Here is a 21585-nt window from a genome sequence, read left to right as displayed (position 1 = left end):
CAGTAAGCATACATTTTTCCCATTTTTTCCATGAAAGATGTGGGGCACTGGAGCATACGTCCCTGCTCTTGTCTCCCTGACTCTGAGGGCCATGGGGTTGTTACCATCCCTGGTGAAAAGGACTCTTGCTGTGGGAGAAAGAAAACAGGAGACCAGGGCAATCAAGGGGGATGAAACATTGCCAAAGAGCTTGCTAATCGTTTGTGGAGAATGAATTCAAGGTCTAAGTGACTCACAATTCTAGGTGTTAAGGGAAGCTGTGTTGACAGAATATATCTAGTAAGTATGTAATTTAATTCTTTTGCTGTGGGATTAGGATTTGGCCTAATATAGATGAAACTACTGACAAACTACACCGAGATGCTTGTACAGCTGCTGCCCCTGTTAACACTGCCATCAAACCCCAGACTCCGCCCAAGTTGTAAACTTTGTTTAGAAGATGGCCTGCTCAGTTAGGCATACTGGCAGATGGAAGATTCCTTGATTTCCTTGATATTCATGATTTCCTTGTCATTTTGAAAAACAAAGTGATCTCCTGCTAGCCTGGAGGCTGAACAAGCACTTGTGTTTGTACTAGAAGACAAGGATGCAGCTCGGGATCTGCATGAGGACAGCTAACTACCCAAATTGTGGCCAAGTCTACTGGCTTTGTCATGCAGAAAGCTGATGACAGTAAAGATGATGCTGCTGCAAACGAATAAAGCCAAATATAAGCTGGGAGAGTATTAGATGAAAATTGTAATCTCATTCTTAATTACCTTCTAGTGTCTGTCTTATTCCCCTATCTCCAGACCACGTCTGCATAACTTAAAAAGTTCTTTTGTTATGACGGGGATATGGTCTTATCTTGCATACTTTGTATTCCTTATGGCATTAGGTCCTGTAACGCTGAAAAGTTTTCTGAAATGGAACGATCAGCAACTCTCCTGTGAACTACTAAAAATATATATATTTTTATGCCACGCACAGTTTCTCAAATGCTTTTAAACAAACAAAAATGTTCTCAGAAAATTACTTTTCCTTTAAGAGGTATAACACTATTTTAAAAGCAACAGTTTTTGCAAGAGCATGGATTAAAATTCCTGCTGTTCACATTTTCTCATTAAATGCATTTTTAGATCCAGTGTGAAAAAAAAAGGGGAGGGGGCAACTAATTAATTTCCCAAGTATGATACATTTCTGATTCAGTGGAAAAAAATGCAGCTGTTTCTTCAATGGTAGAAAAAGGAAGAATTGTGTTGCTTCAGCCCAAGGTTATATACAATTTTACTTATGTTTTCAAAACTTAAAATAAAACCCTTGGTAAATGCATATTACTTTGCTGACACACTTGGGAAAAATCCATTACAGCTCCGCCAAATCAATCTTGTGAATCAATGCATGTCAATCTTTGAACTATGATACTTCAGTTGTTCTAGTATACACTCTTGAGTTTTCTTTGGCAAGGAATATCACTATATATTTAAATTCAGAAAATATATCATAACTGAAGTCTGTGATTTTTAAGAAGCACCTATTTTAAGGAAAACTAAAATCTTTTAACTGCTCTTGCTATTAATTACATTTGACTACCAAAACCCAAATGAGACAACGCAAAACTTATGTTAATAATTTTTATATCAGCCCTAACAATGTCATTTTTTTAAAGTAATTTGTAAATTGTTCTCTGAAAAGCAGACTATTAGTCTTGCTTTGCAACACTCCTGCTGCTGTGAGAAGCACCTCCTCCACATAGCTGCCAAACTTATTCCCATTGGATAAACTCCTCAAACAGTATCTCAACTTCAAGTGGAACTTTCTTGGCTACAAACTGTAACTCTAAAATTTAGAAACACAAAAGAAAAAAACTAGATTAAAACCCGAAATTGCTGGAATCAGTGGATTGTTTGGGATGTATTAGTGTGAAAAACAGGACATCAGTCCCTACATATGAGAAAGCCAGTCTGTTCCGTGGCTGTCCCTAGGTGCACTGTGCAGACTTGTGGGCAAGGTTTCTGAAGTACTCTGAGTAAAGGACTTGCAACATCTTTAAAAATTCTAATTAAGCTACTCTAGATATCACTGCATTTTTCCCCTACTTTTTAAATTCTACTACCTGTTCCTAGCAGATGGAGAGCCCTTGAGGTCCTATTAATGCTGTTACAATCCACCAAGCAGAGCAGTCTCTGATGTACAAGTGAAAGTACCAATTACCTGAGAAGTCAACAAAGTCAAACAGAACAAACACCTACAAATAGTTCTTTTCAAAAGGAATTTTTCAGCAGATGAAATAATTTAGGCATGGATTTGAAAAAAATATGTAGAATTTTATATAAAAAGGGGTGCTACTTAGTTGAACTGACAGGCAAAATCAAACTTTAGAGGAATGAATTCAAGCGATATTAAAACCTGATACTGCAAGTAAATTTTCTGGTTTATATTAAGCAATCCAAGCAATTTAGTTGTTTGTCATCTTTCTTTCTCAATACCAGAATCAGTAATTGAAAGTTTGTTAGTTGGCAATAAACTAAATTCTATGAAATTCCCCAGCTTGAGACTTTTGAGTCAAAATCAGTTGCTCTATGGAAGAATACAAGCAATACTTTTACCTGAACACTCTTCCAGTCTCCTACAATTTGTGACTTGCGGACTTACTAAGGCACAGGACATTCTAAAGGTAAAGGACAGGAGATTTAGATTAGATATTGGAAAGAAATTCTTCCCTGTGAGGGTGGCGAGGCGCTGGCACAGGTTGCCCAGAAAAGCTGTGGGTGCCCCATCCCTGGAAGTGTTCAAGGCCAGGTTGGACAGGGCTTGGAGCAACCTGGGCTGGGGGGAGGTGTCCCTGCCCATGGGGGGTGGGAGCTAGGTGATCTTTAAGAGCCCTTCCAACCCAAACTGTTCTGTGAATCCATGATTTCTATACATAGCTCTCAAGTCACTCTCATGACCATACAGCCCTGTAACACTCACGTATTTCGCACCCATAGCAGCCCAGGGCAAGCAATGCCAGTGCCTAATTACGTGTTATGTGAAGCACCGCATCCTCGTTTGCTCTGACCCTGCCACCTCCTAGCTCAATTTACTATCCCCTTCCTCTTACACTGGAATAAGCAGTGAACAGTCAGTCCGTATCGATCCCCTCACGATTTTATAGGTTTCCATTTACCTCACCTGCTTCATGTTTTTCCTCATTGGGACATCAGACATCTGTACAAAGCTGCACTAGAATTTCTCATTTCCCTTTTCCCGGCCTAAGCCATGACAGGTTCCTGTATATGTTCTTTGAAATGAGTGACCCCGGGGCTGCATACAGTATGCCACGTGCAGGTGTGCGCTATTAATTAACAGGAGGAGCTGTGAGAAGCTGGGCGCTAGGGTTGCGTTGTGTGACCCTGAAAAGGGAACAATGAGGACAAAGATGCTAACGGTCCTCGCAGCTGACTTTGGAATCAGTTCTGCTATTACACTCTTTAGACTTTGATGTAAAAGCCAGATAAATTACATGAAATGTGCAAGTGACACCAATCAGAGGATGACTACGGACCAGCAATGTGACATGGCTGAAAAAGACTGGTTAGTTGTAGGTACATTAGATTGAAATGTTTGCAGTTGATAATTAACACCATTGCCCAGCGGACTGAAAAGATTAATGTGAAATACTGTGTAAATTCCAATTGCTTTCATGTTCAAGAATGATTAATTTAAGCTGGTCAGGTACAGAGTGGAGCCTTATGCAAGCAGAATGGATCTCATGAAAGATTCTACAAGCGTGGCCTGCATTTGAAAAGAGACAGAATCTACAAAACTTTGGGTGTTTATTAAAAAGGGGGAATTAAGCTGGTGAAAAGCACTGTTACAATATAAATACATATAAATTGAAAATAAAGAAATGTATACAATATACTGGGAGAATGTTTCTGACTATTAAAAGAAAGAGTGTTTGGATGTCTTTCCCATTTTGCTATAGGGGGGAAAGGATGGTAAATTGTTTCAAGATGGAATGTCTTAAGTTTGTGGAAGAGAAGGCTAAAAAGGACACAAAGGGCACAGTGAAGGCAGAATGGCTCCCATGGGAAAACAAAAATTTATGAGAAATAACGAGGGTGTCAAAAGCACAGAAAAGACCCTGGTGGTAAGAAGAGGAAGGAGAAAGACACCAAACTTCAAGTGAGAGAGGGTGAGAGGTTCAGGTACAGGGATTTCAGACACGTCTTTTTCAGAAGATCACAAATATGAAGAGAAAAATATCTTACATCCTTTTCTGAGGAAGCTCCAAAAGGAAAAAAAAAAAAAAAAAAAAAGATTTGGGTAATCAAGGCCTGTGCTACACCTATAGGTGTGAGAAGGCAGCATCTGGGGCACCACATCCCCTCCCAGGCAGCATGTGGGTGTGGGAAGAGGCGAGCGGCCCCGGCTGCAGGGCGATCCGGCAGAGGAAGCCGCTGGGCTGCGCCTGCAATCGGTGCGTTGCCCCTTTAATTGTGTCCCCAGCCCTCGGGCGTCTCTGTCCAACGCCCACGTCAGCAAATACCTTTTGTTTCTCTCACGTTCGGGCTTCCAGGGCTCGGGGCTGCGGGACCAGCGCGTCACCTCCAGCCACGGCGAGCCCCGACGCGGGGCCGGGGACCCCGCATCCACCGCCCGCTCCCCTCGGCTCAGCGACACCCGCCCCAGGACCAGCCGGTGAGCGGCGGCTCCAGCACGCCGGTAGGCCAGACAGGGCGTTGGGATCTGGGGGCGGAAAGGGCCCGGGAGGCGGCCTCGCTGCGAGGGTCGGGCGAGGGCCGGCGCCGGGCTCCGCAGTCCCCGCGGGCGCCGGGCTCCGTGCGCGCCGGCCCGCTGGCAGCTGCCCCCGAGAGCCGCTCGGTCCGCGGGCTGCACAGCGTCCTCGGCGGGCGCCATTTGCAGCCCCGGGCGCGGCTGGAAGGAGCCAGGCGCGGCAACAAAGGGCTGCGCGGGAGCGGGCGGCGGGGGGGCCGCAGCGGGGGGGCCGCGGCGGGGGCGCTGCCAGCGCGGGGAGGCGGCGGGCGGGGGCGGCCGGGGCCGGGGCGGGAGCGGCTGGGGCTGCGCCGGGCGCCCGGCAGCGGGCGGCGGCAGCGTGGCGGGGAGCTCCCGCGGAGCGGCACCGGGGCTGGGCTGGCGCGGGCGGCTGCGGGCTGCGCGCCCGGCGCGGCGCGGCAGAGGAGAGCGGCGGGGAGCTCGAGAGCGGCGGGGAGCTCGGGCGCGGTGGGGAGCGGGGGCGGTCGCCCGCGGGGCCCGGGCCGGGAGGCGCCTCCGCGCTTTGGCGGGCGGGTCCGGCGCCGTCGGGCGTCCCGGGCTGCCGCGGCCCGAGCGGCCAATTCGGGCGGGCGGGCGGGTGAGTGACGGCGGCCTCCGCCAATACCGGGGCAGCCCGGGCCGGGAGGGCTGCGGGGCGCTGCCGCCGAGTCCCGTCTCTGGTCCTGGCGGTGTGAGCCCGGCCGGGCCGGGGCGGTGCGGGGCCGCCAGCTCCCGGCGCGGAGCCGGGCCTCGGCCGCAGCAGCTGGAGGGCTGCCCGCCGCACCGGGCACTGGCAGGCGGCTGCCAGCGGGTCGCACACATCCACCCGGTATCCCTGGGACGGGATGCCCGTCGCTGTAGCTCGCACGTGTCTGCCAAATAATGTGCACCGATTCGGCTCTCGCATCACTCTTCTTGGGAAAAGAGTGTATGGTTGTGCATACTGTAATTTCAATGCATTCATAGATTCAAATAATTAAGATTATTTGTGAAGATCTCTGTAAAATTGGGCCTGACGTCTTTGGCTGAGTTGAATTGAGGCTGAAGTCAAGAATAATTATTTTCTTTATTTTTTTAGACTGACGCTTCATTGCATTTTTTCTGGAATGGAGATTTCTTCTCACCAGTTTCACCTCTTGCAGCAACTAAATGAGCAGCGCAGGCAGGACTTGTTCTGCGACTGCAATATCCTGGTGGAGGGCAAGGTCTTCAAAGCACATCGCAATGTGCTGTTTGCCAGCAGCGGCTATTTCAAAATGCTCCTCTCGCAGAGCTCGAAGGAGACGAGTCAGTCGACGACAGCTACTTTCCAGGCATTTTCTCCTGACACATTTACAGTTATTCTAGATTTTGTGTATTCAGGCAAACTGTCCCTCACTGGTCAAAATGTCATTGAAGTCATGTCGGCTGCTAGCTATCTTCAGATGACCGATGTTATCAGCGTGTGTAAAACGTTCATTAAGTCATCGCTGGACATCAGTGAGAAGGAGAAGGATCGCTACTTCAGTCTGTCAGACAAAGATGTAAATTCAAACGGGGTGGACCGATCTTGCTTGTACAACACCGGCTGGAGGGCAGAAAGCAGCCCGCCGCATTCACACTTGAGTTCAGACCAAGGGACATGTATGATGGGTGGAAACTCTTGGAGCAATTTCAGCTACTATCCAACTTCTCAAAGAAATGCCCAGCAGCAGCTGTCCAAACATGAGCAACGGCAGGATTCCGTAAAGAAATCCCGGCACCTGGGACTGCAGCAGCCTTCTGACATTCCTCACTATAAATCAAGCAAACTGGAGGACAGGGCTGCCGAGCCCACTGGCCATATTGCTCAGTCTGAGGAGCAAGTTCAGATCGAACCAGAAGTTGAATCCCCTCATGTGGGGTACCAGTACAGCCAAGGGTCCGACGTGATGCCAAGGAGCTTGGCTGTGTCACAGCAGGAGCATGAATCACCCCGTTCTTCCAGTAAATCGAAGTCTTCAAAAGCTGATGAGCAGTACGCGAGCATGCCCTCGATCCTGGGTGTCATGGGAAGCTGGGCTGAAGGTAAGTTTGTTTTGATCCTGTGGGCGCACAGTCATCTGCAAGTTGGCTGTTCTGTCCTTGAGAAAATGTGCTTTACTGAACGAGCGTACAGTTGCAAAAAAGACATCTGTATTGCCCAGAAATGGAAGTTTGGAAAGTTGGTAACTCTTTATTTTTGAATAATTTTGACTTACTGAAGTAGCTGGTTTACTAAAACTAGCCTTTCAAAATACATAATGTTCAGTGTCTACGGCTTTGCCTTGCACTTTTAAGTTAATATTGTTTGGGATGGTTTTGTGCTCTTTTTAATATAGCTGACAGTCCCCTCCTTTTGTTGCACTCTTGTGTAATTTACAGGAAAACAGAAGATATTTGTGCTTGGAAAGACCTATGATGTTATTTTTTTAATAGAAGTGATTTGCTGTTCTGCTTACAGAATGCCTTTTCCTAGAGCATTACATGACTAGACGTGTTATGACTTAATTAACTTATTTTTTTAAATCACATTATATTCTAACAGATGATCTGCCCAGGATGAGGTTCAAGTGCCCGTTCTGCACTCATGTGGTGAAAAGAAAAGCAGACCTAAAGCGTCACCTTCGCTGTCATACAGGAGAGCGCCCTTACCCTTGTGAGGCATGTGGGAAAAGATTTAGCAGGCTAGATCACCTAAGTAGCCATTTTCGAACAGTATGTATTTTTAGTAACTGCATGATTTGTTTAATGTGTAAATCTCTCAGTGTACTTAAATACAGCATAAGTGTATCTGGTTGATATATTGAATCCCGTAAAGAAGAGGTAATAGAAAATTAATTTGGTTTTGTTGAAGTCAATTTGAAGCATAATTTGTATGAAAGGGGATGGATTTCTTTGTTAATTGATGGCTCGCAAAGGTACTGCTCTATGCAAGTCCTGTAACAGCTTAAGAGGGCAATTACAGCGTCCATGATAGTTTAATTTTTAACATTTGAATGCTGTCTCTCAAAATGAGTTACTGCTACCATTTGATGCTACTCCAGCTATACTTTTTGCCATCTTAAAAGACACTTCTTTGTGGATAATTATCAAATCTATTAATTTTGATTTTCCCATTTTCCCAGATTCATCAGGCTTGTAAGCCTGTCTGCAGAAAATGTAAACGCCACGTGACTGAGCTGACAGGACAAGTGGTCCAAGAGGGGACGAGACGTTACAGACTCTGTAATGAGTGTTTGGCTGAAGCTGGTATAGACAGTATTCGCATTGACTTGGAGGCTGAAGCACCCCTTGAATTTCCACAAGATGGGGATAAGGATTCCAGGTGGCACTATGGGGAAGACAACAGATCAGACGTGGAGATTGTGGAGGATGGGTCAACAGACTTGGTCATTCAGCAAGTTGATGACAGTGAGGATGAAGCGGACGAAAAGGAAGTAAAACCAAATATTAGGTAGTTGCAAGACAAGAAGTAGGAATTTCGCATAAGAGGGAGAATGTACTGTCTTGACCATATGCCCTCCACCAGCCTGTTGTTAAGCATACAAAGACATACTGGTTTCTCTTGGACAGGTCCAGACTTGCATGTATTTATGGACATGCCATTGAGTCCATTCTGAGTTTTGTTATGAGAATACCCATGCTTTGCTTCATTAGAAATAATCCATCCTTAAGTGAAATAATGGATGAATAAGGAACTGAAGTATTACATGGATAACTTTTTATAGTAGACAGTGCGTCACTTCAAAACCTCTTTCAAGGGAGTGAGATCTAAATACTTTAAAAAACAAAAAAGTCACGCAGCACTGTAAATTGCCCACTTGTTAAACTTGTAGAGATGTAGGGTTTGTATGTGTTATCATTTGTCGATAAAGTATAAATACCCCACACAGCAGAATATCCACGTCTCTTCAGGATTCAGAAATTAAGATAATCTTCCACAAAATTTCATGAAGTCTTCGTATTATGATAAGGAAAAAAGGCAGCTAATTAAGAAAAAGCATATAAAATGTTTTAGCACATTCATCTGGAAAAGCACTTTCTTGTAAAATTTATTAGAATAAGGAGATTCTTTAGCAGGTCATTCATTCAAGGCCAGTTTCTTTACAAGAAAATAAACACAGAGATACTAGTCCTAGTCAACACATCAGAAAGAAAATTATTACAAATATGAATCGTTAGTTGATGTCAGTAGATGTTTCATTCATTCTGAAAACTGGGAACTCAGACTGGGCTATGGTTTAATAAGCATTAGTAAAATTCTCTCTCTCTCTTTTTTTTTTTTTTTTTTTCCCCTTAAAAACCTCTCAAAAATGCCAGGCTGACATGACTGGTAATTCTGCATCCACAGCATTGCCAATGGCAGCGTCAGCTTCTCCACACCAACGTGAAGGAAACAATCCTTCCAAAGTTACTTCAGCTGTTGTTTTCTCTCTTTGTCCCGTTTTATTTATATAGCACATTATCTGGCACAATAACAGTGCCAGAACAATTTGTACAGTATATATACTATATCATTAGAAGCGGAACTGATGAGATTTTTCCATCTGAAACCATTGACTACTCCTGTTTGTATTGACCTGTACTCACTTTAAACTGATGAGTTTTAAGATGGAGTCATTATCAATTTATGTATTCCCAGAATCACTCGGTCACCAAGAGAATACATTTTAACCTTTTTCAGTCTGTACTATATGCCAACGAGAATAAGATGTACTGGAAGTCCTAGACACCATATTTCTGTAATTTTGCCTACAATTAGACTACAGGAGATGGATGACTTAATGGTGAAGAAAGTTTACTTCTGTAACAAAGTAAGCCACTTTGTTTTGTTACTTAGTTAGTTTATCTTGACCAGCACTTGACCAGGACAGGAGCAGAAGTATGCACCTGGAGTGCTTTTACTTTGCATTTTCTTAGACAGACCTGAGTATTAATACAGTCTTCATCCTGCAATCACTGAACTCAGTGGGTATAGGCTTAAGCTTAGAAATTTTTTTTTCCTCTTTTTACAACTTTGTAAGCATGTTTGGCTGAAACCAGGGATTAACTACAGAACAATCCCATATATATATATATATACTATATAATCTCTTTCCCAGGGACAGCTAAAAAGTCACTGTTTTCTTTTTATTTGTGTAAAAACTGTATAGCCTTATTAGTATCATCATTACCAGAGAGTGCAGCATTTTCATTCCGGGCTGCAGATGGCCAGCCTACAGGTCTCTTAAATGACAGCTCAGGTGCTTCCTACTAAGTTCACAGCATAAGCATTAAGTGCCCTTCCCCTCAATGTTGCAGGCTCTCAAGAAGCAGCCTGCTTGTATGTTCTAAGGAGATCAGAAGTGGTGTTTCATTTTTACTAAAGTTATCATCCATTGGCTTAGACTTGGGGAGGTGCATGGAAGGAGGAACTTACAAAACTTTCTGATCACCCATATAAAAACATCTTTTCCGAATGAAACTTACACTTGCCTCGATTTTATGTTACTCTTTGGTCAGCAGTCCACGAAGTCAACTTGATGTGAAAACAGCTGGTTAATTTCTTGGAGCTTATTACTCCTAAAATGCATATTATTAAATGGCTAAGAAATATTCCTGAGCAACCTTAACTAAATCAAATATAGAACAAAGAAATCTATAAAAGAATATGGAATGACTTCGATCAAATTTCAAGAGAAAATGCTTGCTGAAATCAGATTTCATAGATTTTTCCATTTCCCTTTACATTAAACAGTATGCACAATAAATTCTAGGTATCAGTGCCTGCTGTACCAGAATACAAAGTGGCTGGGATTAGTCTCTGTGTGTGTTTGGGGATGGATTAAGGGGAGGGGAAAATAAATTGTCATTCTAGGCCCGAAATCTTACCTGCCATCTGTAAAGGTGAGACTATTAAGTGTTTCTTAATAGTGGGGGCGTTTTTAGGAGCAACACTATTTTTGGATCAATACTCAATCTAATTAGATGCCATAAATCTAAGAATACTGAGGACCAGATGCTTCAGAAAAAAGATGTGAAGTGGCTATAAATGGGCAAGTGGAACAACCTATCCATGTGAAGACATTTACTTTTTAAATATAGGCAGATTAATTGTTGATTTGCCTGGCAAATAAGGGTTTATACTGGTTTTATATGTTATTGTTATTCGTAGTAGCATAACTAGATATCTGTAGTAATTTTTGAAGTACCTTATTAAGCTTGGAGTTTTAGCTCAACTGCGATTCCCACAGGTCAATTATGTTTTGTATTTTAAAGACGTTACCATTTTTACATTTGTTGCCTTAATTTCAGTTGTTCCCTTATTTTTGTATTGCAAGACGAGATAAATGTTAAGTGCCTTCTATTTTCTACGTCCTTCATTTTACATAGCCTGTCATATATTTTGCTTGTTTTTCTCTAAATGAAAGTAATCCTGTTTGTTTTCTTCTCATCTTCTTGCATTGCCTCTGATGATTGTCGTCTTCATGTTTCTGTTAGGATCATATACCGCTCATTAGCAGAAGTAACATTTTCTTTCTTTTCAAGGAGGAAAGTAAAGACCATATAGGGTTCCCACAGAATTTAAATTCCCTGACAATTAACTGATGTGAATGTGTTGCTTTTAGAACTTTGTCAGGTTACAAGATTGGGGTTTTTTTATTTAAAAAAACGCTGATTTTATCCTTAAATGCTAGAGAAGGCTGTATGGAACTGTACTGACGTCTACTAATAGAGGTTTAAGTTGTAGTGCAGCATTGGAATGGGCTATTCAGAAAGCAGCCTCAGAGATGGTTGTCCTTGAAGGTGTTCAAGACTTGGCTAGACAGAGCCATGGCTGATCTCATCTGGATCTGATCTTGGGCTGGCTGCCTTCCTGCTGGAGGTGGGACTAGAGACATTCACAGCTCCCCTATGACCAACAGTTTTGTAATTCCTCTCAAATTGGGGTTTGCTTTTTATTATTATTTTTGCCTTGTACTTCTTTCATCTTCATGTTGCTCTGACTGCTCTTAAATACTACTTCTTAATGCACGTTTTGATTATTCACTGGTTTTCAGTACATCAGCCTCTCATCACTTGCTTTTCCATGCCTTGTTTCATCTGACTAACATTGGAGGGATGTCCACTTCAAGAGACATTCCTCTTTGTATACCTCTCGTTACTTTCTGTGCAATCCTAACATCTGTCCTTTGCTCTCCGCTGTCACTGAAAGCCTGCCTCTTGGGGACATGGTTTAGTGGTAGATTTGGCAGTGCTTGGTTAATGGTTGGACTTGATCTTAAAAGGTCTTTTCCAACCTGAACAATTCTATGATTCTGTGATTCTTTTTGCTTGGCTTGTGTTTATCATAGTGTTCACAAAACCACAGTCAAGAGTGAAGACACAGATTCATCATTCTCTGTTTAGTGTCGCACATTTATTTTCTGTCCTTATTTTCTGATAATTATCTTGCCATCCTTTCAAAGGCTAAAACACTGAATTAAAAATTTTTTTTTTCACCCTTTTCAGGTATTTCTTATAGAATTCTACCTGCTACATAAACCTATGACTTTATTAGTTTTTCTCCTTCACATCATATCCCATTGTTTTGTTTTCCATTAAATTATCTAAACTTCTGTGTTTACTATCCCCCAAAATGACACTTGTCCTTATCTTAAAGGTTCAACTGTGGGGGTTTTTTGTTTGGGTTTTTTTTCCAAAATTAATAATTTAAAAAAGCAGACCCCCCGAAACAACCTCAGAATGAATCTCCCTTTCCAACCTTTTGGTATATATTCTATTCCAGTTCTAAAGAATTGAGATTTAAAAAAAAAAAAGAAAAAAAAAGGCAAAAATATTTAGCGTGAGCTTTGAAAATATCTGTAAGCCCAGAGATCTCTAGCAGAGGACTGACACTGCTGCATGTATCATCCTTCCTTCACTCCTGGCTCTTCAGAAGAAATACTCCACCCTCCAGGATTTTGGGATCCCCCTCCATTTCTCAGTAACTTAGGAAAAAAAAAAGAAGTATCTGTTGGATATTAAATTATGGAACATACTTCTTCCCTGAAGCATCTGGTCACTATCAGAGGTTATCCCATTACCTAGCACTGCCAACGTCTACTTATATTTTGGTCTCTTAGTCTGCAGAAATACTTGGCTTTGAACTTCAGATCACCTACACAGGGGCTAATAGCACTATCTTCAGCCCCGTTTATTATTTACGTGGACCTTGGTTTAGCTGAAAAATGCCTGACCTACCAACTGGCTCCAGCTGAGCCAATGACTGTGCCCAGACCCCAGGATCCCCCTCTAGCAATCAGCATCTGTCAGCACAACAACAGCGCTAGGTAGTTGAATGTTTATCTAAAACCTTAACTGCTGGGGGCTAGTGGAGTTGAGATTTGCATTGAGGATTACAGCTAAACTTGTTTAGTTGGATTTATCCTAGAAAAAGGCTTTTTAAAATTATATTTTAATCGAAGCTTTGAGGCTAAAGATAGTGCCAGTCAGACTGGAATAAGCACGTGTGTTTAGAGTTTTATTTAATGCATTTACAAATTCGTAAGGAACTACTTCAGTGGACTGCTGAGGCCAGTATCTATGTAATCTGGTCAAGCTGGCAGTGGGGACTTCTAACCATTTGCAAGACAGAGAAATGTAAAATATAATCCAGAGAGTCCAAATAATTAATTCTGTATTTTATTGTTTCTACATTAATAAGTACAGTAGAATTGTATGAGTAGTTCAGTGTTCTAGTACAGACATTCCAACACTTGCTTCTTAATTTTTCTGGAACATTGGTGAAAGTCAGAAATCAATTTAAAGGTTGCTGTTAATTGGAAGACAACGTGTATGAGAATGAAGTAGCAGACGAAAAATTCTCTAATTCTGCCCAAAAGGTTGAGTTTTGAAGAAAAGGATCTTAAAATCATCCAGCCTGTGCCTCCAGACTTTCAGTGTAATTTTCCCATTAGGTATAAATCTATACCAACAGTCTGTATGTCTGTTGAGTGACGGCTATAATAATGATGGCTGATAAGCCACTAAGCTAAGCTTATAATGCCATTTAGTTAAGTATTTTCTATACTGTTCAAGTTAAAACAACCTCCCACACTGGAGTTAGCATAACCATTCATCATATTTAACTCTTGAAATGCACCAAGGCATCTTTTTTGGTACATCCAGAATTTTAAACAGTAGCAGCGCAGAACAAAGAACTTTAAGGAAAAACTGGGAGGAGTGGACAGAAAAAAATTCTGTATCTTGGCTTAGCTATTGTACTAAATTAAATACTAATGAAGTTCTCTGCCACGCTCCAACTTCACACTTTTTACTGTGCAAGTGGGAACTGTTCTTTTACCATGTTCTGAGCCTGCTTTGAGGAAAGGCCTGTAGCAGATGACTTGCTGAGGTCCCTTCTCAAAATTATTCAATGATTTCAAGGAACAAGACTGAAAGTGGCTCATCTTCTAACAGGCACAGGATTGAAAGTGTCTTGTCTTCCAACGGGCATCCCACTTTGATTTTCAACACAGAAGGGAAAAGAAGGACAATCTGTGGCATTGCACTCCTACTTGCAGTACTTTGGTTTAGGATTATCTCCATTGCCAGAATACAAAACTTACTGGCTATACAAATGCTGCTATATTGAGTAATGTAATAGATCCTATGGCACAGAACTAGAGATGGGTGGCACCTTCCTACCACATACAAAGATCCCCAGACTGGCCTTTTAACAGTAACAACGCATTGTCCGCGGTGAGGCAGTGGGCCTCCCGGGCAGCATGTGGGTGTGGGAAGAGGCGAGCGGCCCCGGCTGCAGGGCGATCCGGCAGAGGAAGCCGCTGGGCTGCGCCTGCAATCGGTGCGTTGCCCCTTTAATTGTGTCCCCAGCCCTCGGGCGTCTCTGTCCAACGCCCACGTCAGCAAATACCTTTTGTTTCTCTCACGTTCGGGCTTCCAGGGCTCGGGGCTGCGGGACCAGCGCGTCACCTCCAGCCACGGCGAGCCCCGACGCGGGGCCGGGGACCCCGCATCCACCGCCCGCTCCCCTCGGCTCAGCGACACCCGCCCCAGGACCAGCCGGTGAGCAGCGGTTGTGCTGTACATAGCGACAGGGCTGAAGGCGGCTGGGAGCGGGCTGCTGCCGGGACGGCGCCGGGCTCCGTGCGCGCCGGCCCGCTGGCAGCTGCCCCCGAGAGCTGCTCGGTCCGCGGGCTGCACAGCGTCCTCGGCGGGCGCCATTTGCAGCCCCGGGCGCGGCTGGAAGGAGCCAGGCGCGGCAACAAAGGGCTGCGCGGGAGCGGGCGGCGGGGGGGCCGCAGCGGGGGCGCTGCCAGCGCGGGGAGGCGGCGGGCGGGGGCGGCCGGGGCCGGGGCGGGAGCGGCTGGGGCTGCGCCGGGCGCCCGCGGCAGCGTGGCGGGGAGCTCCCGCGGAGCAGCACCGGGGCTGGGCTGGGCTGGGCTGGCGCGGGCGGAGGGGAGCGGCGGGGAGCGGGGGCGGCTGCCCGCGGGGCCCGGGCCGGGAGGCGCCTCCGCGCTTTGGCGGGCGGGTCCGGCGCCGTCGGGCGTCCCGGGCTGCCGCGGCCCGAGCGGCCAATTCGGCCGGGCGAGCGAGTGAGTGACGGCGGCCTCCGCCAATACCGGGGCAGCCCGGGCCGGGAGGGCTGCGGGGCGCTGCCGCCGCCCCGTGTGCGGGCCCGCTGCGCTCCGGCGGATGCAGCCCCACAGCGGACCGGCCCCGGGCACGCACTTGCCAGCAGCGCTCTCCCCGCGGCACAAGGGCCCACTCGCAGTCTGTGAGCCATTCACGTCTTCATCGATGTAATATTAATTCTTCCAGGATATGCCATAACCCTGCCAAGGCATCTTTGCACCTCTTCTAGAGTTTTAAGTTTCTTCTCTCACCTTGTTTATGCGGGGTAGCGGTTGCAGGGAGCTTGGAGATAAACATGCCTGATTTTGTTGTTTTTTAAAATAGAGCTCATCTCTTTAAAGCAGGATTCCCTAACATCAGTTTAGATTGTCATGGTTGTACTTGTTTTTTACTTTAGAGCACGCCTTCCTCTGCCTCCCTGACTGGAATGGAGATTTCTTCCCATCAGTTCCACCTCCTAGAGCAGCTGAACGAACAGCGTAAGCAAGACTTGTTCTGCGACTGCAATATCCTGGTGGAGGGCAAGGTCTTCAAAGCACATCGCAATGTGCTGTTTGCCAGCAGCGGCTATTTCAAAATGCTCCTCTCGCAGAGCTCGAAGGAGACGAGTCAGCCAACAATAGCGACATTTGAGGTCTTCTCTCCAGAGACATTTATGGTCATCCTGGACTTCGTGTATTCAGGCATATTGTCTTTAACTGGCCAGAATGTGATCGAAGTAATGTCAGCTGCTAGCTATCTGCAGATGACAGACATTCTTAATGTCTGTAAGACATTCATTAAGTCCTCGCTGGATATTAATGAAAAGGAAAAGGATCATTACCTCAGCCTTTCGACCAAAAGTACAAACAGTGAACCTGCCCACCCGTCTCTTTATCGGTCAAGAAGGAAAGCAAAGAGCAACCCCAAGCGTTCCTATTCGATCCCGGATGAAAAGGCTAATACGGTGAATGAAAACTCCTGGAGTAGCTACAGCAGCTACCTGTCCTCACAGGTGATTCTGCAGCGGGCAGAAACACAGCTAGCAAAAAGAGGCAGAAAACAGGGCTCGGCAAGAAAGCGCCGAAAACACCTAGGGCTGTCACAGACCCGCGATTTTGCGCAGTATAAATCAAACAAAGTTGAGCGGGCCAGCGGAGGTTGCAGTGCCTCAGATTCCAGCCACATCTCTCGGGTTAGAGAGGAGGTTGAATTTGATGCCGAGAATGATGTCGATCATGATGATTACGGATATAATCATGAATCAGAAGTGATACCGAAGAGGTGGTCTGTGGCTCAGCTAGAACAAGAACTTTCAAGAACTCCCGAGTTCATGGAATTAAAGGCAGAAGAACTGTACACCTCAATGCCTACAATTTTAGGTGTAATGAGTAGTTGGAATGAAGGTAAAAAATACATATGGTTTTGCAAAGTTTGTCTTTATCTGGAAGAATTCAGATGATCTTTTTGAGAGAATTTGTATGGCTACAGAAAAACCAAAACGATGGCTAGACTTGCAGGTTATTTATCTGCTCTATGCTAATACCTAACAGAATTAGAGACGTTGAAGCCAGAACAGGGCATGAGAATTGGAAGCAGAGAGCTTGCCCCAGGTATTCTGTAAAGTTAAAGCAATACATGCCAGATTTATTTGGACCCAAGCAGAGTTTAATGAAGCCTCAAGAACTGTAATTGAATTGGGGACCTGAAGGACTGAATTTCTCTCGTGAGATCCCCAGTACCAAGCAGTAATAGAGGCATTCAACCTAAATTCACTAGAGAAGGTCCCGTCACTGGCAGGATGCTGCATTTCCATTAAGGTCCAACCCAGCCCAAACTCGGTGACTCTCTAGCCACACTACATAAAGCATCTAAGCTCTTGACGGACTGACAGCACATGCCTGAGATGGTGGAATAAAGTTGACGTGTATTCTTATGTGCATTGCTTTGGAAACTAACGTACCTGTATTATATTATAATTGCCTATTTTTAAGACTGTGGTCGGTCATCCTAGTATATTACATAGAAATTATAAATGTCAAAGCTATGAACTGTTAGCTGATGGAAAAGTCAGATGTGATGACTATCTAAAATAGCTATGTATTTATGATCATCTGTACGTCTAAAAAATACCCCGAGTAAGAAAGAATACACTATCAAATGGCCATTTCACATGTTCTATAAGAAATACTGTTTTGGGGTATTATATTTTGGGGTTTTTCCTATTTAGCGACAGACCAGGGGAAAAATGAACTGCTGCTTATTTAAGCTGAAAAATAATCATACTACATAAAGAAAGACTACTGCTATTTGTCATTATACCTGTATTTCTCTATAACAGATGACCTACCTCGGATGCGGTTCAAATGCCCCTTCTGCACACACACGGTGAAACGACGCGCAGACCTCAAGCGTCATCTTCGGTGTCACACAGGGGAGCGACCATACCCCTGCGAAGCATGTGGGAAAAGGTTCACCCGGCTGGAGCATTTACGTAACCACTTCCAAACGGTACGCCATTTCAGTTGGAGGTTCAGCCTAGAAAAAAAACCACCACAGGATTTCATTGGTACCAGCTGTTTGGTCATTTCCAGAACTAATACCAGAAAAGCTTCCTAGCTGCACATCAACTTTATTTATTATTTAAATCAACAAATTGTATTTTAAATTTTAATATTTTTTTAAGAATGATTCAGTGAATTTATTTTCCTAAAAAAATCTGCTTTTGGATGAACACTGACATTTTCAAATTTTAAATCTCTTTAGATACATCAAGCTGGCAAACTGATCTGCAGAAAATGCAAGCGTCACGTAACTGAACTAACAGGATGTGTTGTTCAGCAAGGAACAAGACGCTACAGACTGTGCCATAAATGTCTAGCAGAAACTAATTTTGACAGCATCCCTGATGATTTAGATGGAGGACATTCTCCTGTCTCCTCCACGGGAAACAAACGTCCCAAATGGGCTTTGGAGGAGGAACAGAAATCAGATGAAGAGACATTGGAGGAGGAACCGTATAACTTGGTTGTCCGACACGTTAATGATGATACTCCAGATGAGGTAGATGAAAAGGTGAAACCAAATCTTAGGTAGATACATTTGTGTATTTGTTACTGTTGTATTCAAGATTAAATTACTTGTGTCCAACTAAAGCTGGTTTATTACTTTCATTAAAATTAAATATTGCTAAAATTCTATTACAAGAAGCAAAATCTGGACTACAGTCAAATTGTTTTGTACTTACAGATATGCAACAGTGTAACTGTTTATAAATATCATCCAGAAAGTGCTTATTATCTGGAAACTATTTAGAAGAATCGGTTTATATTTCATCAAAGACTTGCTCAGAGCTCCTCTTCATAATGAAACCGTGAACCAATTTACAGTTCTACAAAGACTCTGTATTACATAGATTTTTAAAAATCGAGTATTGCTAGTTTGCCTTGAAAAAGTCTTACTAAAGTAAGCAGCTAAGAAATGTAAATCACATTTTTATTGACACTGTAATTAACATGTATATACACTTCAGAAACTTGGTAAGAAAGGAGTGAAGAAAACAAGTGGAATTCTTCCTGCTGAAGAACCTATTTACAAGAGCTTTGTTTTCTGAGTTGAGGTTACTGCTTTTTATAGTTCAGAAACGCATGATTAGTTTTAAAGAATACACACAGCCATACAGAGTAGAATAGTGAACAGAGCATCTGTAGTGCACTTGGATAGTAGAAGTTTGCCTTTTCAGATATGCAGTGGTTTTGTACTGTGAATTTTAAAGAAAGATACACTAACGTGGTTCTAAGGAAATAAAAGTGAAATCACTGGAAGTACAGTTGTCAGGTTTTTTCCATTTTTTTTTTTTTCAGGGCTGGTGCAAGATTTGCTTAAACTCCTGTTTATCTTATGCTAAGGTAATAAAAGAGGACAAGTCCCTTTAATTTCAGTGGGACATTGGTGACTTAGATCATGGATCTACTCTAGAAAGGCTTTGCTGCTTGTATAAACTTGGGATGCTTAACGGCTGCTTGTTTGTAAGGGCAATTTCCCTTAGCGGTTAAGCAACCTTTGTAATTCTGGAGTCTCTTCAGCTTTTTATAGTAATTTTTTTCTCAGTCATTTGGGTCAGAGGACCTCCACTTGCTAGAGAAACTGAAAAATGCTCAGTACTAAAATGATTAAAAAACAATCTCAGGGAGAATGGAAGAAACGTTCTGCCTGAGAGCAGAGAATGGCATTCCCAGTAGGTACTCTGATAAAGAGCCACTGTTTGGTCTCATGTCTCATTTCATGCTATGTTTCCTTTCCTGTTAGCAGAATCTGTAGCCTGAGGTTACTGCTGGGCAAGCAAAAACTCCCTGTAGAGAATTTGAGAACAGCCATATTGATTCACATTAAGGTTCTCCCTGTCTCCAATAGCTGCCATTAACAGATACCCAGGGAAAAGCGAGAACAGGGCAAGCCTGTATAGGAATTCCCTCATGCTCTCCCAGACTCCAGCCATTTTCAGTTCAAGGGATTTTCTTAACTTGGGATTTGTAAACTTAGTAACCACCAGCGCACGTCCTCTCCAAGCACTTCACCACTCTACCCTTAAAGTCATATACATTTCTTGCATCAATAGTGTTCTTTGGCAAATTCCTCCACAAGTCCAGTACACCCTGCAAGTCCCATCTCCTCTCCTCATCTCTCATCTAGAACAGCCACCACGACATCTAACTGATCCTACAGAGACACAAGCCAACTCACTACAGAACTCGCTCAATTAACTGCAAGAAAAGGAAGAGTTTGTAGTTTCAGCATGATTTTTAATTAACCACTTTCAGGTAGTTAATTATCTCAGTGGGCCGCAGCTCAGTCAGAGACTACAGCCAACCACAGGGCTCCTGTAATGCACTGGGAGCACAGGACTCAGAACTTAAAACCTCGCACTCCCACAGCTGAGGAAATGGAATAAGGTGAATTGAAGGCTTGTGTTATAGTACATACAATAAATACTGGAAAAAAAAATATTCTAACACTTACTTATGTTGATTCCAAATTTTTTTCTAGCAAGTTCCTGTCAGCATTTCTAAAAGCAGAGTCTTTACTGCGTTGCTAACAGCCTGTGACTGATAGTGCACACAGGGTATCCACGCACTTTTATAAAGTTAAATTCTAACTACATAAATTTCTCTTGTCCCGTTTATAGAGGGCTGGGCCAGAGGAAAGCCTGGCCTGGGCAGTGCCCGCGCCTACCTCCCCGCCGGCAGCTGCCGCCTCAGCTCTGCAGAGAACAAAGCCCCCTCAACTCGACGCCTGATTGGCTAATCCCCGTCGCCTGACGCAGCCAGCCAATGAGGGGCGGTAGCCGCGCAGTGCGCGGGCAAAGGGCAGCAGGGCCCGGCCGCCATGACAGTCGCCGCCCGCGGCTGCGGCTGTGCCGAGGGCGGTCCCGGGATCCTCCGTCCCGGGCGGGCCTGGTCTCGCTCCTCCTCCACAGTACTGCCATCTCCTGCCTGTCGCCGTCTTGGGCATGTGCTGGAGGCCAGGGGCTCCTGAGAAGAGAAGGAAGCCCAGTGCATGAACATCGTGCTTATTTCCTGTACCATCAAACAGGTACAAGTCAAACAATAGCATTCTTATGTACAAACAGTCTGCTCACCTGAGCAGGGAACAAAGCACAGGTGTCATCAGTGTTGAAATACCACTGGCCAGAATCATTCACGCACAATTAATTCTTTCAGTCCAAGTTTTATTTCAGCATTGAAGCTTTCTCAAAAAAATAAAAGAGGGATTTTATCCCTCAGTCTTATACAGAAATGCAAACAGAGCTATTTCAGATGACTGTACCACAACACAAAGATGAGGCACTACCTCCAGGGCTGAGGCACTTGCAGCATTTACAATAAAAACAAGCAGGTGGGACCAGCACCTGCCATCCCGTACAGTGCTCCTCTCCCACTGAAACAGCAGTGGCAGTGAATGCACATTTACTGTCCCATGATTTAAAACAAAACACACTTTTCATTATTTTTTATTAATTACGATCCAGTGAACTTTGATGTTAAAGTTTGTCTTGATCCTTTGATGTTAAAGGATTGTCTGTATTGCCCTTTCAAGGAAAATGGGGAAGCTGGTCCAAATCTGAATCATCTGCTTTTTGGAAGAAAAGCAGCTTTCACAAGATATAGCTGGGAGCGAACCCACAGAGAACCTGGTGCTGCCGTAGTAGAAAGGGGTGCAAAGCTGCCTACTTTTCGGCGTGATCAT

The 21585-nt window shown here is 44.1% G+C and overlaps 2 protein-coding genes across 3 annotated transcripts; both read left to right on the top strand.

The window, feature by feature from the left end:
- The first annotated feature begins 5320 nt into the window (after positions 1–5320).
- ZBTB8A (zinc finger and BTB domain containing 8A) lies at positions 5321–11173 on the top strand. The gene is made up of 4 exons (XM_037381350.1): positions 5321–5668; positions 5819–6786; positions 7286–7455; positions 7866–11173. The coding sequence occupies exons 1-4, from the start codon at positions 5586–5588 to the stop codon at positions 8196–8198; spliced, it is 1554 nt and encodes a 517-aa protein (XP_037237247.1). The 5' UTR covers positions 5321–5585; the 3' UTR covers positions 8199–11173.
- Positions 11174–13284: 2111 nt separating this feature from the next.
- LOC119145166 (zinc finger and BTB domain-containing protein 8A-like) lies at positions 13285–21322 on the top strand. 2 transcript variants are annotated; one of them, XM_037381352.1, is made up of 5 exons: positions 13285–14569; positions 14669–14790; positions 15758–16745; positions 17681–17850; positions 18106–21322. In XM_037381352.1, the coding sequence occupies exons 3-5, from the start codon at positions 15788–15790 to the stop codon at positions 18433–18435; spliced, it is 1458 nt and encodes a 485-aa protein (XP_037237249.1). In that variant the 5' UTR covers positions 13285–14569; positions 14669–14790; positions 15758–15787; the 3' UTR covers positions 18436–21322. The 2 variants fall into 2 exon arrangements, with proteins under 2 accessions (XP_037237249.1, XP_037237248.1); XM_037381351.1 differs by having other exon boundaries at positions 13285–14790.
- The last annotated feature ends 263 nt before the right edge of the window (positions 21323–21585 follow it).

This window comes from Falco rusticolus, chromosome 3 (assembly GCF_015220075.1).
Source record: "Falco rusticolus isolate bFalRus1 chromosome 3, bFalRus1.pri, whole genome shotgun sequence".
Classification (NCBI taxonomy): domain Eukaryota; kingdom Metazoa; phylum Chordata; class Aves; order Falconiformes; family Falconidae; genus Falco; species Falco rusticolus.
The sequence above is the reverse complement of the archived record's forward strand: the minus strand, read 5'-3'. Positions and strand labels throughout refer to the sequence as shown.

What these genes read in the sequence shown, in the direction of transcription:
- ZBTB8A (XM_037381350.1), top strand. Translation starts at nt 5,586, where the DNA reads ATGCCCGTCGCTGTAGCTCGCACGTGTCTGCCAAATAATGTGCACCGA. An exon ending in CATGGGAAGCTGGGCTGAAG is followed by an intron (nt 6,787 to 7,285) that starts GTAAGTTTGTTT and finishes ATATTCTAACAG; the next exon opens with ATGATCTGCCCAGGATGAGG. An exon ending in TAAGTAGCCATTTTCGAACA is followed by an intron (nt 7,456 to 7,865) that starts GTATGTATTTTT and finishes CCATTTTCCCAG; the next exon opens with ATTCATCAGGCTTGTAAGCC.
- LOC119145166 (XM_037381352.1), top strand. Translation starts at nt 15,788, where the DNA reads ATGGAGATTTCTTCCCATCAGTTCCACCTCCTAGAGCAGCTGAACGAA. An exon ending in AATGAGTAGTTGGAATGAAG is followed by an intron (nt 16,746 to 17,680) that starts GTAAAAAATACA and finishes TCTCTATAACAG; the next exon opens with ATGACCTACCTCGGATGCGG. An exon ending in TACGTAACCACTTCCAAACG is followed by an intron (nt 17,851 to 18,105) that starts GTACGCCATTTC and finishes AAATCTCTTTAG; the next exon opens with ATACATCAAGCTGGCAAACT.